We start from the raw sequence: 19646 nt of genomic DNA, 5'->3' as shown, positions 1-19646 counted from the left end.
TTCAGTTCAGTGGCATTAAGTATATCCATGTTATTGCACAACCATCACCACCATCCATCTCCAGAACGGTTAACATCTTCAAAGCTGAAATTCTTTCCCCACTAAACAGTTACTCCCCATTCCCTCCCACAAGCTTCTTCTGGAAACCACCATTCTATCAATCATTCCACCACCATCAATCATATCTCCATGATTCTACTCCTCTGGGTACCTCATACAGGTGGAATCATACAGTATTTGTCCTTTTGTGACTAGCTTATTTCACTTAGCATAATGCCCTCAAGGGCTTCCCTGGTGGCTCAGACAGTAAAGAATCCCTGCAATGTGGGAGACCTGAGTTTGATCCCTGGGTCATGAAGATCCCCTACAGGAGGGCATGGCAACCCACTCCAGTATTCTTGCCTGGAGAATCCACATGGATAGAGGAGTCTGGCGGGCTACAGTCCATGGAGTCACAAAGAGCTGGACATGACTGAGCAATTAAGCACAAATGCCCTCAAGGTTTATCCATGTGTCAGAATTTCCTTCCTTTTTGGGACTTCTCTGGTGGTCCAGTGACGAAGACTCCATGCTCCCAATGCAGGGGGCCTAGGTTCAACCTCTGGTTAGGGATCTAAGATTTCACACACCACAACTAAACATTCTGCATTGCAAAACTAAGACATGGTGCAGCCAAATAAATAAATATTTTAAAAAAGAATTTCCTTCCTTTTTAAATCTGTAAAATATTTCATTGTCCTTTTATATAGTTCGTGAGGTTCTCCAGCAAGTTTACTGGGGTGGTTTGCCATTTCCTCCTCCAGCGGATCACATTTTGTCTGAACTCTCTGCTATGACCTGTCTTGGGTGACCCTACACAGCATGGTTCATAGTTTCATTGAGTTACGCAAGCTCCTTCACCATGACAAGGCAGTGATCCGTGGTGTTAGAGAAGACTCCTGAGAGTCCCTTGGACAGCAAGGAGATCAAACCATTCAGTCTTAAGGGACATCAACACTGAATACTCGTCAGAAGGACTGATGCTGAAACTGAAATTTTGGTCATCTGATGCGAACAACTGACTCATTGGAAAAGTCCCTGATGCAGGGAAAGATTGAGGGCAGAAGGAGAAGAGGGTGTCAGAGGATGAGACGGCTGGATGGCATCACCAATGCAATGGACCTGAACTTGGGCAAACTTTCAGAGATGTTGAGGGACAGGGAGGCCTGGCGTGCTGCAGTCCATGGGGTCGCAAAGTGTTGGACATAACTGGGCAACTGAACAACAACAATATTCCATTGCTAGCATGTGTCATATTTATTTTATCCATTCATCCTTTGATGGACACTTTTGTTGCTTCTACATTTTGGCTATTGTGAATAATTCTGCAAGGAACACAGGTGTACAGATATATCCGAGTTGCTGCTTTCAACCCTTTTAGGCATCTATCCAGTTATTGCTGGATCATATGGTAATTCCATGTTTAATTTTTTGAGAAACCACCATGCCATTTTCCACAGTGGCTGTATCACTTTACATTCCTACCACCAATGCACAAGGATTCTAATTTCTCCACATCTTTGCCAATCCTTTTTTCCTGTATTTTGAAATTTTTTAATTTTTTGTAATAGTCATCCTAATCTCTTGAGAATTCTGTATGCAGGTCAGGAAGAACTGGACATGGAACAACAGACTGGTTCCAAATAGGAAAAGGAGTACATCAAGGCTATATATTGTCACCCTGCTTATTTAACTTATATGCAGAGTACACCATGAGAAACACTGGACTGGAAGAAACACAAGCTGGAATCAAGATTGTCGAGAGATCCTCAGATATGTAGATGACATCACCTTTATGGCAGAAAGTGAAGAAGAACTAAAGAGCCTCTTGATGATAGTGAAAGAGGAGAGTGAAAAAGTTGGCTTAAAGCTCAACAGTCAGAAAACGAAGATCATGGCATCTGGTCCCATCACTTCATGGGAAGTAGATGGGGAAACAGTGGAAACAGTGGCAGACTTTATTTCTCTGGGCTCCAAAATCACTGCAGATGGTGACTGCAGCCATGAAATTAAAAGACACTTACTCCTTAGAAGAAAAGTTATGACCAACCTAGACAACATATTAAAAAGCAGAGACATTACTTTTCCAACAAAGGTCCATCTAGTCAAGGCTATGGTTTTTCCAGTAGTCATGTATAAATGTGAGAGTTGGACTATAAAGAAAGCCAAGTGCCAAAGAACTGATGCTTTTGAACTGTGGTGTTGGAGAAGACTCTTGAGAGTCCCTTAGACAGCAAGGAGATCCAACCAGTCCATCCTAAAGAAATCAGTCCTGAATATACATTGGAAGGACTGATGCTGATGTTGAAACTCCAATACTTTGGCCACCTAATGTGAAGAACTGACTCATTGGAAAAGACCCTGATGCTGGGAAAGATTGAAGGCAGGAGGAGAAGGGGACAACAGAGGATGAGATGGTTGGATGGCATCACTGACTCAATGGACATGAGTTTGAGTGAGCTCCAGGAGTTAGTGATGAACAGGGAGGCCTGGCACGTTGCAGTCCATGGGGTAGCAAAGAGGTGGACACGACTGAGCTACTGAACTGAACTGAGTGAGTGTGAAGTGGTATCTCACTATAGTTTCAATTTGCATTTCTGTAATGATAAGTGATTGTTGAGCATCATTCCATATGCTTATTGACCGTTTGTATATCATCTTTGAAGAAACAGCTACTTGAGTTCTTTGCCCATTTTTTAATTGGTTGTTTGTTTTCTGGTTGTTGACTTGTTGGATTTCTTTACATATTCTGTATACTAACCCCTTTTCAGATACACGGTTGACAAGCATTTTCTCCTATTCTCTGGGTTGCCTTTTCACTCTGTAGATAGTATCTGGGATGCACAAAAATTTCAATTTTGATGAAATCCAATTTATCTATTTTTTCTTCTCTTGACTGTGGTTTTGGTAGTGTAGCTATAATTTAGGTTTTTTAAAGGATTTTTTTTTTCATTTCAAATATTGTGGCCAAAAAGAAACTGATTCAAAGAAAGTGATGGGCTTATTCCATCCGATCATTAGTTATTAATAGTAAGCTCTGGGCTGAGAATCCATATTCTTGGCTCTTCAGGGACTCTCACTGGAAGTACAAAACAAGGCAGGTACCTTGGTGAGAGCTGAAGCAAATCTCTAAAATAATCTTCAGTTACCCTACAGTTGCATCGACCGCAAATATGAAAAATAAATCTCCAGTTTTGTCTCTTTGTCGGTCACGTGCAAGTTTTAATCTAATGTTCAAAATAGAAAGCTTCTGGAATGGAGAGTCTGGAATGTGTTCATTTCTGGACACTGCCTTTTACTAGAGCAGAGATCCCTGTTCAGAATGAATCAATGGGCGGCTTACACCATGTTATCAAGTCCTCAGTTGAGGAAGTCTGCGAAGCTGCAACCACTGCCCGGCCAGAACTGCCTTGCTTTTGGTGAGCTAGCAAGGGAGCGAGTCATCTTTCATTTCATCGTGCTTGAAGACAGTTCCTCTGCTCCCACCCCCGCTGCCCAGCCCCCTCCAACTCCACTCACCACTTAGGCAGTAAAGCAATAAAGCAATGGGTCTGCTTTGGAGGGTTTCTAAAACGAAAGATAAACACAGTGGGGCAACTTGATGGGCCACAATGAAAGGAACTCATTATGAAGCCACTCAACAGCTCAGCCTCCTTTCCTAGTAAAACTGGAGTCAACCTGATCATTTCAGGGGCGGTGGGTGGGAGGGGGGCTTCTCCAACCACCGGGAGTGTGGTGGGCTTTTCAGTCTCTCTCTTCTTGAAGGTCCAAGAGCTGTAATCCTGCTCCGAGCTCTGCAGGGAGAGCATCTAATGGTGACTTCGAACTTAGCGTCAGCTCTCCGCAAGTGACAGTGAGCACCGACCCTTGGGCCCCTTCGGGGAATCAATGAGCGGACTTCGAAACTTTGGGCCTCGGGCGTTCTCGCCCCTGTGCGATCCTCTAACGCTTCGCGCCCAGAGCCCTTTGGGGAAGGGACAAGCAAGCCACGCCGTCCCCGTGACGCCGCTGCTCTCAGGCCGCTCGCCCCACACTCTGGGGAGCCCGAGGTCTAAAAACCAGCCCAGCGGCAGCACGTTCTGTGCACCCCGAGGCTGAGCACTTGATCACCCCGGGAGCCGCTTTCCTCGGTCTTCGGCCCGCTTCCAAGCCAACGCGAAAACGAGGGGACACGGAGAGCGCGGGCGGGGAAGCGGCGGAGCTCGGGGCTGGGGCCGGCCCGCGGGCGGGGCGGGCGCGGGAAGGCGCAAGGGGGGCGTGGGCGCGGCGGCCCGCGCGCCCCGGCGGCCGGGCCAGGGGGAGGGGCGCTGGCGGCGGCGGCGCCTCCCGCCCGGGGTGAGCGGCGCGCGAGGCGGCCCCGCGGCACAGAGCGCCAAGCGGGGAGGCAGGGCTGGAGCACAGACGGCCGACGCGCGGCGCGGCTGCCATGGGCGCGCACTGACCCGCTGCTCAGCGCGGACTTCCTCGGCGGCGCGGAGCTCCCCGGCTGGCGGTGCGTCTCCTCGGTCACCATGAAAGGTAGGGCGGGCTTCGGGGCGCGCGGGAGGGGGCGAGGTGCCAAGTTTCTCTGCGCGGAGACCCGGGGGAGACCCGGTGCTGGATTTGGTGCGCGCATCCTGGGGGGCGCCCCCGGGTCTCGGGAGTCGGATACCGCCGGAAATCTCGGGGTTGGGCATTTGAAGCCAGCAAGTACTGCCCTCCCCACCGTGTCTCAACAAAGTAGTTTGAAGCCCCAAGTCGTTGTTTACGGATTCCAGTTCCCAACTTTTTAATTGAAAAAATACGCCCAGGAGAGTGGAGGCACCATCACTCCCCACCCTCGGCCCCCCTAGTTCGTTCTGAGCCCTGGCGCACGCCCCACTCTCTCCAAGGTCCCTTTCGCTCCCCGCCGTTGCCGCTTCCCCGTCTGAGAAGTCGACGGGTGTTTTCTCCCGGACTCGGGGATGTTCTCGGTGCGCCCTCCCCACATCTGGCAATGATTAGGTGCCCGCGAAGTTCAGCTGGCTCGGGAAGTGCGTTTGGCATCTTTCTCCATTAGCCCCACTGGCTGGAAAATCACCGCCCTCGGTTTCGCGTCCCTTCCATGTGCCCGCCTGCGGAGCTGTGCCCACGTGTGATCAGGGGCGACACAGTCCCCCGGGAGGTGTCCACCGCAGGCGGGTTTGGGGAAATGTCAGATGCTATCGCATCTTTTAGCGAGAAGTGCTTCGCAGGGAAGCCGTCTGTTGAGTAGAAAACGAAGATCTGTCAACAGAATCTCGATCTGTATGTGAGATAAATAATCACAGCAGAGGTATCGTTTGGAGATGGGCCGGCGTGGTGTTTACACAAGACTGGAATCCTGGATTTGTGCTAGGATAGGGCTGCCGTCTATGGGGTCACACAGAGTCGGACACGACTGAAGTGACTTAGCAGCAGCAGCAACACGTCCCGGTCCCCGCGCGGGCCGGACCCGAGTGAGGGGACTCGGTTCAAGATGCCATCTGACCGCTAGGACCGAGCTTCCAGCAGCCCGAAAACGCGCAATGCGACCTCTTTGACTTGCAAGCGTTGCTGATCCAGGCGCGCGCCTCGGGAGCCCCACAGATTTGGAAAGTAACTTCTGGCTCTAGGTTTCTCTCTGCAAGGCAGATCACGCTAAACAGTTCGGAGAGATAATGTCCTACCAATTAGCTCTCTTTCCAGGGGAGTTCTGTGTCCTTCTCTGGAGACCCTGGGAAGGAAGGGGACAAAACGCCAGGTGGAAAGGGTCCCGCCCCCGGGCCAGAGACACAGAAGACAGGATGCAACGCAAGAGACACACAACTCAAGAGACACAAAAGACAGGATTTCAAAACGCAGCGTGTGTGCGTTCCTTCTCTCTACATCTCAGTTTCTCTTCTCTCATTTACATTCTAGGAAAGGCGCACTTTCCTTAGCCAGCACTGATTAAGGGATCTTCCCAGAATGGCAAGAGTTCACCCGGCTAAGCTTTGCTCTGGCGCTCAGTTACCATCCTTTTAGCCAGAAGTCAATCTTCTCATTGCTGGTCACTGAGGCCAGGAGGTTTGGAACTTTTGGAAAGATAAGCCAGCTCCTCATTTCATCAGCTCCCATGTGGCTTCCTAAACCCTGAAAATCTAGTTATGCTTTTGACTGGGTCAATGACTGTTACTGCAGTTTGGGTATTTTTTTCAATGTTAATTCAAATCTGTAATGGAATACATACCTACAGGTTATATGTATGTATGCTGTGTGCTGAGTCACTTTAGTTGTTGTGTCCAGCTCTTTTCGACCTCATGGACTATAGCCCACCAGGCTCCTCTGCCCATGGGATTCTCCAGGCAAAAATACTGGAGTAAGGAACCGTTCCCTTCTCCAGGGTTTTTTCCTGTCCCAGGGATCGAACTGAGTCTCCTTTGTTATAGGCAGATTCTTTACGGTCAGAGTCACCAGGGAAGTGTATATATTATATGTATATATTATATGTATATATTATATGTATATATTATATGTATATATTATATGTATATATTATATGTATATATTATATGTATATATATGACTTATACTACATTCTAGACTAGCTAGCACACTGCTTGGAGAAGGCTCATTGCTTATCCTCTGTGGTCTGGGCACTGCCTCAACACCCCACTTATCTTCTGCCCCAATAGGTGAAGGGGACTGAGGGGCTGAATTCCTGGGGAGGCTAGTCACTTTGAAGGCCTCTTTCAAAACGAAATGTTCTGTGAGAGATTTCCTTACCAACAATTGCCATAGAATTTGTGCTTGTCTGGTTTGTGAGGTGGGGAAGGTAGCAGACAGTAATGTTTTACCTACTAAGTGCGCCAGTATGCTCCACCCTCTACAAACACTTCATCAGTGAACCCTCTCAAACACCCTATAAGATAGGCATTTTAACCCCTACACCATAGATATGGAAACAGTCCAGAAGAAATAGAAACCAGCAACAAGGGGGGTAGTAGGCATCTAAAAACAAGCTTGGCCAGGTTCCCTGTGAGTCTTGGAGAGACCTAGGACACCAGATAGAACCCTTGGACTGGAAGAAAAGTGATTCTCAGATGATTAAGTAGCCAAGGAACTCGAAGCTGGTGCAGCAGCCAGGAAGGGATGGAGCCAAGAAATCAGACACAAGCCTTCTGAAGCCAAGCAGAGTATGTTTTTAGCCCAAAAAAGAAAGCTGCCTTTACCAAGTAGAATTATTTGGACAATTTGTCATAGGTAACCAACACAGAATTTTCCTTGGGTTCGTAATTATGTCATAAAGCAATGAACTCATTATGTTTAAGCCAATGTTGCATTAGTATTTGATTTCTCTAAGTGATAGAAGTCTGTGACAGACCTTGCAAATGCTTAAAATTGAAGTGTTAAACCAAAACATTCTTTAGCCAAATAGAAAATTAGTGGACATCTTAGAAACTACAGAAGTTTATTTGTCAAGGCAAAAATTCAGCTTCTATGCAAGTCAGATGCCTTTTCAAGGCACTTATTTGACTTTCTAATTCTGATTTTTAAACTTGGGATATAGCCTTTGTAAAAACCCAGGCCTTTGGAGTCTAATTCCAAGGCTTTGGTGAGCCACAGCACCACCTATCTGTTGCGTTCAGCAAATGTCTGTCTCTTATTTCTTCCTTCTCTAGAGTCCCAAGTAGAAAAATAATGACATCATTATACATTTTCCGGAAGAAAATTACTTGCCCTGTTGCTGGAATACTTTAAGTGTTCCACAGAGATTAAAACATGAAGTTGGTTTTAATTTATTTCTAATTACATTTTCAATTAGCTGTATTGCACCATAAATTTCATGGTTTTTAATATTCACACTCTTTATGAAGGAATCAGACTCCTCTAGAGTTAGGTGTGCCATTAAGAAATCACATTTCTAGTTCTGGAAGTTGGGAGTATTGGTGAATTTTAATGCAGTAGCACTTGTTACTTAAGAGATGGCCTGCTTGCAAATAGAACTACCTTATGACCCAGCAATCCCACTGATGGGCATACACACCGAGGAAACCAGAATTGAAAGAGACACATGTACCCCAATATTCATCGCAGCACTGTTTATAATAGCCAGGACATGGAAACAACCTAGATGTCCATCAGCAGATGAATGGATAAGAAAGCTGTGCTACATATACACAATGGAGTATTACTCAGCCATTAAAAAGAATACATTTGAATCAGTTCTGATGAGATGGATGAAACTGGAGCCGATTATACAGAGTGAAGTAAGCCAGAAAGAAAAACACCAATACAGTATACTAACACATATATATGGAATTTAGAAAGAGGGCAATGATGACCCTGTATGCAAGACAGCAAAAAAGACACAGATGTGTATAACAGACTTTTGGACTCAGAGGGAGAGGGAGAGGGTGGGATGATTTGGGAGAATGGCATTGTAACATGTATACTATCATGTAAGAATCGAATCGCCAGTCTATGTCTGACGCAGGATACATCATGCTTGGGGCTGGTGCACGGTGATGATCCAGAGAGATGTTATGGGGAGGGAGGTGGGAGGGGGGTTCATATTTGGGAATGCATGTACACCCGTGGTGGATTCAAAAAAATAAAAATAAAATAATAAAAATAAAATAATAATAATAATGATAAAAAAGAGATGGCCTGCAACAACCACCAGCTCACAGGACCACATTGGTTCAAACCACTGTTCTAATTTAATGCAGGGAGGATGTCAGTGCCATTAAAACATAGTGTCCAACTGCTTATATTTATGCTTTTGTGTGTAAACATTTCTGAAATGGCAATGATACTTTTAAAAGGTGCTAGTAAGCAGTGTATTTCTACTCCCTGTTTTCCCAGACCGGCAGTCTCTTGGCTTTCCAGGTGCCTAAGATGTCTTGTCCTTAACTGGGATAAGCAAACACTTGTGTAGGTTCTGACTGCTTTTAACATTGAAAGAATCATGTTTTCTGCAGGAAAATGGAAACAAAGTGAGGTCTTTTTCCTTTCACTGTTTGGGAATTGAGGCTTGTTTTCCTCTGGAAGACGAATTTGCAACCCAGTTACACTTTTGACTTTTCATTAGTTTGAAGATGCCTGACATTCCTAATCTGAGGTTTAATTATTGCTAAGTATATATCTTCCCAGTGGTCTCCTATGCAATTTTCCCAGATTGTTCCCATCCCCTGACCCTCACCCCCACCGCAACCATGTGGCTTATTCAACAATAATGGTGTGAAAGAGAAAAGCTGGCAGATGATAACTTCTAAGCTTATAGCATAATTCTAATTTTCTGAATTCATGCTTATTTTTATTGAAGCATTATTTCAAAACCGTTGATGCAGCTGCTGCCTAAAGTAAGTTAAATGGCCTTCAAAGTGTTTGTTTTCAAATGAGAAAATAGACATTTAAAATTTAGTGATAGAAAAATGTTATTCCTCGAGCGAACCTAGCATGTGAGTGATCTCTTAGGAGGAAGTCTGATTCATGTCTTCCCACTAAAGGAAATAGTGGTTAGGTGCTGGGAGGGCCTTCCAGATGGCACTAGTGGTAAAGAACCTGTCTGCCAATGCAGAAGGCATAAAAGACGCAGGTTCGATCACTGGGTTGGGAAGATTCCCTGGAGAAGGAAATCCATTCCAGTTTTCTTCCCTGAAGACCCCCATGGACAGAGGAGCCTGGCGGGCTATAGTCCACAGGATCACAAATAGTCAGACACAACTGAAGCAACTTAGCACACACGCACGCACAAGGAGCCCAGAATGGTGGCAGAGTGTAGCCTTTCTCCTTTTGAGGGGCAAATCAGAGTGAAAAGAATCGGGCAGTTGGGGGTCAGGGGACAGTGTTCAAGGGCACTTAGGTGATCATCTGTGAGAAGCGTCTACCCTCACCACGAGTCAGCTGTAACCAGTCTGGTCCTGCCTTTCCGTCTTTTACTCTTATGCCACTCTGAAGGCACAGACTCTCTCAGATTCTGGAATTCCTGCCTATGCCCTGGAGGCAGGGAACTGGGTTGTGAGTGGGAAGATAAATGCTGGGGACTTATTAAAACATTTGTTAAGTCCCTACCATGTGCCACAGTTCATAGATGCTGAGTGAGCAGAGTAGAAGAGGTCCCCTCCTGTCTGGCCTTAGGCCTTAATAACGTGGCATCAAAGGTCTGAAGAAACTGCCGTGCTCTTCAGCCAGTCACTGGAGGAACCTCTCTAGGCTGGAGCTCCTGCAGAGATAAGGCACATTCCAGGGTTGCTGCCCTTTGTAGAATTTATCTGCTGGGAGGTTTTCTTGTGACTGATTGAATGAGTGTGAATGGCTTGCTGAAGTCATTGACTCTGCAAACAGCCCCTGTGCTGTCTTGCTGACAGGTTTGCCTTCAGACAGTGTAGCATTGTCAGAATTGCTTTTCAGGAATAGACTTAACCACCAATGATCAGCAATAATGATGATGATGATAATGACAATAAATAAACACCTTAACAAAGGATAGAAAGGTATTGACATTCCTCATAGAACCTTCACTCTTTACTACTGATAGCGTGGTTTCTAATCACACCAGTCATCCAAAGCTTGGGGAAGGCAACTATTCAATCAAGCAGTAATTTGATTTCTATTTAAGTGAATGATGTTTGAAGGGCCCAAACCAAAATAGTACCCTGAACAGGTCCTGCTGATTGCTTAAGGGACCTTTGAAATTATATAGCAGTGAAAGCAAAAATGAGTAATCCCAAATTAAAATTCCAAAGAGAGTCCAGGAGCTTTCTTAACCCTTGAATTTACCACAGTCCATTGATACTCTTAAAAATTATTAAGGAAAGATGTTTTTCAACATAGGAGATTAAAAATTAATTTATTTATTGGAATTGGACATATTAAATATGACTTATGCTTCCTGAGTCATTGGGATGAAAATTCTTTGTTTTGTGAAGTCATAAACACTTGCCTAAGAGGTTGGACATTTGACATTCTGTGTGCAAAAACTAACTTGTCATTGGTTTGTGAAAATATCTGCACTTTTGAGGCATAAGTCACTTAGTTATGACATAGAAATGTTTGGAAAGTAGCTGATATATGTATCTATGACATTATTCGAAGGCAAAATATCCAAATTTATATTCTAAATTTATAATCCAAAGTATTAATATATATTGATACTTTAAAATATGCCTATCTCAAAAAATGTAATTATACGTAGTGTTCCCAGGAGTGGAACCTGACGATTTCAGTGTGGTGAGGAGTGTGGGCTCTGAAACCAGAGGGCCTGCTGACCACATACATACTCGTTAACCTCCTGGGCCCCTCAGTTTCCTCATCTGTCAAATGGGGGGATAATAATGACATATACTGGATGCCGTTTTTTTCTATTTTTTGAGGATTATATAGGTTAGTTTAGCTCAGTTGTTTAGAGTGGTGTCTTGCACTTAAGGAGAACTCCAGATATTTTAGGTTTTGGAACACTGTATAATTGTGACTTACTGTTTATTCCAGGCAGGAATGTAATTGCCAATTATGAACCATTTATGTTAAGTTAATCAAGTGATATGGGCTTCCTTGGTGGCTCAGCGGTAAAGAATCTGCCTGCCAATATCCAAGGGGATACCCAAAATATTTAGCAACCCAGGTGACACTCTATTGAGGCTATGGTTCTCACAAATGCCTGCATGAAAGCCACTCCCCTAGAGCAGCGGCCAGTGGAGGGTGGCTGTGGACTCCAGCGGCCAGTGGACACTGGGTATTTGGGCCCAGGGGTGCCCTCCTCTCCTTCTCCCCCACTGGGCCAGCTATAGTAGGTGGGTGGTGGGACACACAAGACCAACTTGCAGGAATGGTGCTTGCCGACTGGTTTGGAAGCAGTTAAAGATCTTGAGAGCCCGGGGGACCACTCTGTTCTGTTCTAGTGATGATGACACTACTAAAGAAGCCGGGGCTCCTTTCTCAGGGTGGAGACAGGACAGGGTGAACGGCAGCGCTGAGCCCAGCTTGTTAAGTTTGCATTCAGCCTTGCCTCTGTCCACGGTCCTTCAACCTGGCTCCCGAAAGTGCCTGAACTTGTTCTGATCAACATGGCATTTGCCAGAAGCTGCCCAGATCTTCTGTGCGGTCGCTCCAGGGTGAACTCTGCGTACCGGCTTTTTGGACCCGGGGACCTTTTCCGGTCGTCAGTGTCTGTTGGACTGGTGGGCTTTTTTTTTTTAGTCTACCTGACTTTTATCTTCCCTACACGTTTCCTTGTTTTGTTTGTTTGATTTTTGTTCTTTCTTTCTTTTTTTTTGTTTATCAAAGTTAGAGATGCACATAGTTTAGAGAGTCAAAGAACATCTTATTTATTATGAAAAACAGCAATTTCCTGCCCAGCCCACTTCATTTTATCATTTTCCAGTCCCCAGAGGCAACCTCCTGAGAACATTTTTTGGCATCGGCTTTTCTTTCAGTTCTCTACCGATGCCTAGAAGACACAATCCCCAAGCTCTGTCGCTTCAAATAACAGCTGTTTATTTGCTCACAACTCTGCGATTCAGGCTGGTCTCTGCCTCCTGAGGTGTTGATTGGGCTAGAGCATCCTAGGGAGGCTGGACGGGCCAAGGCCTGGCCGGGCTCTCCCCTCCCCATCAGAGTCTCTCATTCCCCAGGGATCCCCTCTCACCAGGTCACCTCTGGTCCAGCAGGGTGCCTGGATATTTCCCAAGGCAGCCAACTGCCTAGGGGGTGAGAACAGAAGCTGAAGAGCAGAGGTCTTGGAGAAGACCTAGACCCCAAGGTCACCCACTGCTACTTCTGGCGAATTCCATCGGCCACAGCGAGTCACAAGATCCTCCCAAATTCAAGAGAATGGACGTGAACTTTCACGTGGAGGGATGGAAAGAGATGTTGGCAGTTCTTAATGTGGACCAGCTCCTATAGCCCCATGTCCTTAAGTGACATGTTTATGACAGTCTTCATTTTCACTGGGCTTCCCAGGCAGTAAAGAATCCTCCTGCAATGCAGGAGACACAGGTTTGATCCCTGGCTTGGGAAGATCCCCGGAGAAGGAAATGACAACCCACTCCAGTATTCTTGCCTGGGAAATCCCATGGACAGAGGAGCCTGGCAGGCTACAGCCCATGGGGTCTCAAAGAGTCATTTTTATTATTTTAATTATTATTGTTATTATTTTGGTTTGGGGCATTGTATATTGACTTCCATTTATAGCAGATGAGGATTTAGTTCTCCTGCCCTTCACCTCCACCTGACTGCTATCACGGATACCTCCTGATGCCCCTCATCATCCCAATATAGTTGTATTACAGTCTGGACTAGATCAATATTTGGGGTTTATATTAATAAGATGTGCGTCTGTGTGTGCTGAGTCGCTTAGTCATGTCCGACTGTTTGCAACGCTATGGACTGTAGCCTGCCAGGCTCCTCTGTCCATGGGATTCTCCAGGCAAGAATACTTGAGTGGTTTGCCATGCCCTCCTCCAGGGGATCTTCCCAACCCAAGGATCGAACACGCATCTCTTACGTCTCCTACATCTCCTACACTGGCAAGCGAATTCCTTACCACTAGCACCACCTGAGTTTCTGTAATATGCCACAGATGTGCTAGCTGCTGAGGGGACAACGTGATAAATGTCCCGTTTTGAGAGGGCTTTCCATCTGCGGGAAGTCAAAACCAGAACAGGAATGTAAGACAGATGGAGATAATTGCTGTCACACTGATACAGAGGGGCTGCAGGGCAAGGAGAGGTAAATTCTAACCACGGGGATATTGCACAACTTGGTCCACAGATTGATTGGAACATATTAATATGGATGACTCAGTTCTCCAAGCCAACTAAACTAAACTTCGCTTGAACTCATGGTACTCTGAAATCAGTGATGCTCAAAGAATGTCAGGAAGAATTCTGTTCAGTGTTCTCCGTCACGAAACCTCTGGCCAGCGTGGCTCTGTGCCAATTACCAAGAAGAGTAAATAAATAAAAATCATATTTTGAAATAGACAAGCAAAAGTCATGTGGCTCGTAGGTATTGCAATAAAAATGCTGTAGTACGCCTGTGTCAGCCGAGAAAGTACATGCTTGTAGATATAAATCTTCAATTAAACACATTTTGTTATTTAGGATGTTAAGGTTTCTTCTTCCCTGCAGGCTAACTGCTGTCAGAAGCAGGGATTGAGTTCTGGCCATTGCAGAACTGAGAGGCCTTAAATCTTAACAAAATCCTTGCTCATGTCAAAGTGTAGCAATTGCATGACATAGATTATGTCACAGACAGATTTTGAGAAGTGGCAGGTTGCAAAGGTGACTAGATCCTTGAGAGGGAATATCCTTATTTGAACCCATCACCTCTGCAGGCCCCTGAGACTGCAAAGAAAATCTGGGGGGGCTTCCCTGGCCACCCAGAGGTTAAGACTCCAAGTTTCCAATGCAGGCAGTGAGGGTTTGATCCCTGGTTAGGGAACTAAGATCTCACATGCCACAATTGTTCAGTCCCTAAGCTGTGTCTGACTCTTTGTGACCTCATGGACTGCAGCCCACCAGGCTTCCCTGTCCTCTGCTATCTTCCTGAGTTTGCTCAAATTCATGTGCATTGAGTCGGTGATGCCATCCAACTATCTCATCCTCTGCTGCCCCTTCTCCTTGTGCCTTCAGTCTTTCCCAGCATCAAGGTCTTTCCCAATGTGTCGGCTCTTCGCATCAGGTGGCTGAAGTATTGGAGCTTCAGCTTCAGTATCAGTCCTTCCAGTGAATATTTAGGGATGATTTCCTTTAGGATTGACTAGTTTGATCTCTTTGCCGTCCAAGGGACTCTCAAGAGTCTTCTCTGGCACCACAATTTGAAAGCCATCAATTCACATGTGGCAAGGCATTGCCTAAATAAATAAATAAGATGACTTTTATAAAAGAAAAGAAAATCTGGGCTGCACTTAGCCTGGGTCCACTGAGTCTGAGGAAAGGGTTTTGAGAACAAAATATAACCTTGCACATGAGATCAGGCTGTTTGTCTTCCTCAAACCCATCTGCCAGCCATGTGGGTCCTGTGGTAGCCTTTTGCCCTCTCAGATGCTCAGGCACTGGGGACAGCTGACCTTGCCTCCTCTCTCCTATGGCTTTCATAGTTCGATGTGGGCCATCCACACAGCCACAGGCCCTGGCAGCTCCTGCTTCTTCCTCTTTTTCAATTCCTAAAATGAATCACTCCATCACCAGCCTGAATCATCTGTTTGGTAAGGACACAGCTGGGGACTCTGACAGGGGCTGTGCACCACCCCCACCATAATGGAATGTCTACCTGCCCGATGTGACCCAGCTTTTAAGGATATGAAAAGTCAACTCTTGTAAATACATCGAATGAAACAAAGTTGAACCATTTCTCTCTCTTTTAGGCATGTCCCAGAGTCTAATAGTTCCAAAACCACAGTGAATTTTCAAGAAGGGATATGGTGTACTGTGTTTCCCCCAAACTCTCTTTTTCCTTCCAAAGAACAAATGTTAAGAAAGATTAAGATGTTTCTCCAAGATACCTTCCCTGATAATCCCAATAATTTGTTCTCTGGGTACTTTGTACCCTGAGTATCTCAGATGATTTAGTACCTTTTTGTAAAGTTGAATGAGATATTTATATTCTTTTAGTGGCTGCTATGGGGCTTCCCAGGTGGCGCTAGTAGTAAAGAACCGTCCTGCCAATGCAGGAGACATGAGACGTGTGGTTTCAATCTCTGGGGTGGGAAGATCCTCTGGAATAGGAAATGGCAACCCACTCCAGTGTGCTTGCCTGGAGAATCCCATGGACAGAGGAGCTTGGCGGGCTACAGTTCATGGCGTCGCAAAAAGGCAGACATGACTGAGTGACTGAGCACATAAGAGTTTCTCATCCTTTACATTGCTGTATGTAAAACAGATAACCAGTGGGAATTTGCTGAGTGATGCAGGGAGCTCAAACCTGGTGCTGTGACAACTTAGAACGGTGGGATGGGCTGGGAGGTGGGAAGGAGGTTCAGGAGGGAGGGGCCATATGTATGGCTGATTCATGTTGATGTATGGCAGAAACCAACATGATATTGTAAAGCAATTATTCTCCAATTAAAAATTAAAAGAAATTTAAAAAATTTTAATCAAAAAAAAAAAAGTTTCTCATCCTCTTGGGATGCAGGTTAAGTCGAGCAACAGGACATCCTCTTTGAGTCCTATTAGGGGTCGCCCGTAAAGCCTTTGTTTCCTTGAAATGTTAATGGGTTGTCTTAGGTTAATTTGGAGGCCAGCACTGAATTGCTTTAATAATAGAAATCTGAGACGTTTGAAGTTCCCAGGGAAATTTCAGGAAGGAGAGAGGAGTCAGGCAGACTAAAAATGCTGCATGGGAAAAAGATCAGAGAGGAAAAAGAAAACAAACAAACAAACTAAATGGTTCAGTTCAGTTCAGTTCAGTCGCTCAGTAGTGTCTGACTCTTTGCGACCCCATGAATTGCAGCACGCCAGGCTTCCCTGTCCATCACCATCTCCCGGAGTTCACTCAGACTCATGTCCATCAAGTCCATGATGCCATCCAGCCATCTCATCCTCGGTCATCCCTTTCTCCTACTGCCCCCAATCCCTCCCAGCATCAGAGTCTTTTCTAATGAGTCAACTCTTCGCATGAGGTGGCCAAAGTACTGGAGCTTCAGCTTTAGCATCATTCCCTCCAAAGAAATCCCAGGGTTGATCTCCTTCAGAATGGACTGGTTGGATCTCCTTGCAGTCCAAGGGACTCTCAAGAGTCTTCTCCAACACCACAGTTCAAAAGCATCAATTCTTCGGCGCTCAGCCTTCTTCACAGTCCAACTCTCACATCCATACATGACCACAGGAAAAACCATAGCCTTGACTAGACGGACCTTAGTCAGCAAAGTAATGTCCCTGCTTTTGAATATGCTATCTAGGTTGGTCATAACTTTTCTTCCAAGGAGTAAGCGTCTTTTAATTTCATGGCTGCAGTCACCATCTGTGGTGATTTTGGAGCCCCCAAAAATAAAGTCTGACACTGTTTCCACTGTTTCCCCATCTATTTCCCTTGAAGTGATGGGACCGGATGCCATGATCTTCGTTTTTGCTGAAAAGATGCTTTGGGGAGAACACTAATTTTTAAGCTGTTTCCTACTGAGAGCACAGCATAAGCTGCTTTTTTGTCTCCACAGTGAGATTGTCACTGGTGGATCCTTGGCCCACAACCTGTGCATGTGAGTGGATTCTTGTGTAGTCGTGGCTCCACGGTAGAGGGGCTGGAGCTGGCAGGGGAGACTGATGCCTGGGTGGCATTGTTACCTATACTAATGTCCCATCAACACCACTGGTCTATAAGCACCTATTTAGTGATGGAGTGAATAAGTGTGTGGATTTCTAAGCTGAAGCAGCAGATAATGGTTTCTCTCTCCCTCATTTTTTTTGGCTGTGTCACACGGCATTTGCGATCTTAGTTCCCTGATGAGGGATGGCACCTGCGCCCTCTGCATTGGAAGTGTGGAGTCTTAACCTTTGGACTTCCAAGGAAGTCTCCCAAGGGTTTCCCTTTAAGTGACACTAGATCAGACCTCACAGATATCAGTGAGAGAATTACTTAGGAAAGTGGGCACAGGCTAGGGGCTTAATATGTCTTTGGTGAACTAACCAATCACCAAGTCAGTGAGAAAAAGGCTCTCTTCTTTTGGTTGTAAGCACATTCTTCCATCTAGAAAGAACGAAAGCTTTAATCCTTGACAGAAGAAGATGACTTGAATTATGAAACCCAGGATTTCTAGATTCCAAGCAAGTCTCTTCCTTGTTCACTAAATAAGGAAACATGGTAAAACACAGAGATTTCTGACTTCTCCATGGTCTTAGGAGTAGTTCTTCTCTTACACTTTTCATAACAGTGTTTTCATAACACTTCATGACAGATTAGTGTGCTGATGTTCAGCATGTTGTGTGGGATATCTCACGCACCTTGGTTTTTCCACAGCATTTCAAGGTTCAGTTATAACTAGGTCCTCCATCCCACTGTTGGCTGAAAAAGATAATCACAGAGGCTTTATTTCCCCACTATGTTTCTTTTTTCTTTGAAAGCCTATCAGGTTCTTGAGGGAAGGGACTATGTCTCACTCATTTCTGTAGCCCCACTGCCTGACAGTCTCCGGTCCACAGTGAGCACTGAGTCAGCACCTTTGAGCTGAACTGTATGTGGGTGGAGGGAAGCTAATTGCTGGAGCAGTGGTGGTGACCAGCTCAAGAATAATTAGTTACACAATAGCCAAGACACAGAAGCAACCTAAATGTCCATTGACAGAAGAATGGATAAAGAAGATGTGGTGTGTGTGTATATGTATTTATATAATGGAATATCACGAAGCCATTAAAAAGAAGGAGATAATGCCATCTGGAACAACATGGATGGACCTAGAGAGTGTCATACTAGGTGAAGTAAGTCAGACAGAAAAGGAAAAATGTCATATGTCATCTCTTATATGTGGAATTTAAAAAGAAATTATACAAATTAACTTAACTTACAAAACAGAAACGGATTCACAGACTTAGAGAACAAACATGTTTACCGTGGGGAAGGATGGGGGGATGGGATAGTTAGGGAATTGGGGGATTGACATGGACATTCTGCTATAACGGATAACCAATAAGGACCTACCTTATAGCACAAGGAGCTCTGCTCAATGTTATATGGCAACCTGGAAGGGAGGGGAGTTTGGGAGAGAATGGATATATGTATATATATGGCTGAGTCCCTTCGCTTTTCACTTGAAACTATCACAACATTGTTTGTTAATTGGCTATACCCCAACACAAAAAAATTTAAAAGAAGGAAGAGAAGAAAAAGAAGTATTGCTTTAGAGACTTTCCTTGTGGTCCCATGATTAAGACTTCACCTTCCAATGCAGGGGATGTTGGTTTGATCCCTGATCAGGGAGCTAAGATCCCACATATCTTGGGACCAAAATACCAAAACATAAAATAGAAACAGTATTGTCGCAAGTTCAATATAGACTTTAAAAAATTGGAGTGTTTTTATCCTATTGTTCATTGCAGCACTATTGACAATAGCTAGAACATGGGAGCAACCTAGATGTCCATTGACAGATGAATGGATAAAGAAGCTGTGGTACCTATATACAATGGAATATTACTCAGCCATAAAAAGGAATGCATTCGAGTCAGTTCTGATAAGGTGGATGAACCTAGAACCTATTATACAGAGTGAAGTGAGTCAGAAAAAGAAATATAAATATCATATTCTAATGCACGTATACAGAATCTAGAAAAAATGATACTGAGGAATTTATTTACAGGGCAGCAGTGGAGAAACAGAAATAGAGAATAGACTTATAGACATGGGGAGAGGGCAGAAGAGGGTGAGATGTATGGAAAGAGTGACATGGAAACTTACATTACCATATGTAAAATAGATAGCCAACGAGAATTTGCTTTATGGCTCAGGAAACTCAAACAGGGGCTCTGTATCAACTTCGAGGGGTGGGATGAGGAGGGAAGTTCAGGAGGGAGGGGATATATGCATACCTGGAGAAGGCAATGGCACCCCACTCTAGTACTCTTGCAAATCCCATGGGCGGGGGAGCCTGGTGGGCTACAGTCCGTGGGGTCACTAATAGTCGGATACGGCTGAGCAACTTCACTTTCACTTTT

The 19646-nt window shown here is 45.1% G+C and overlaps 1 protein-coding gene across 1 annotated transcript in view; it reads left to right on the top strand.

Annotated features, from left to right (window-relative positions):
• Positions 1 to 4428: 4428 nt before the first annotated feature.
• COLEC12 (collectin subfamily member 12) overlaps positions 4429 to 19646 on the top strand; it is a 178751-nt gene continuing 163533 nt past the window's right edge. The window contains exon 1 of the mRNA XM_052660411.1: positions 4429 to 4557. Within this exon, the coding sequence (XP_052516371.1) occupies positions 4551 to 4557 (7 nt within the window). The 5' untranslated portion in view covers positions 4429 to 4550. The remainder of the gene's footprint in view (positions 4558 to 19646) is intronic.

The sequence above is a fragment of the Budorcas taxicolor genome, chromosome 22 (assembly GCF_023091745.1).
Source record: "Budorcas taxicolor isolate Tak-1 chromosome 22, Takin1.1, whole genome shotgun sequence".
Lineage (NCBI taxonomy): Eukaryota > Metazoa > Chordata > Mammalia > Artiodactyla > Bovidae > Budorcas > Budorcas taxicolor.
This window is presented reverse-complemented; position numbering and strand designations above follow the sequence as displayed.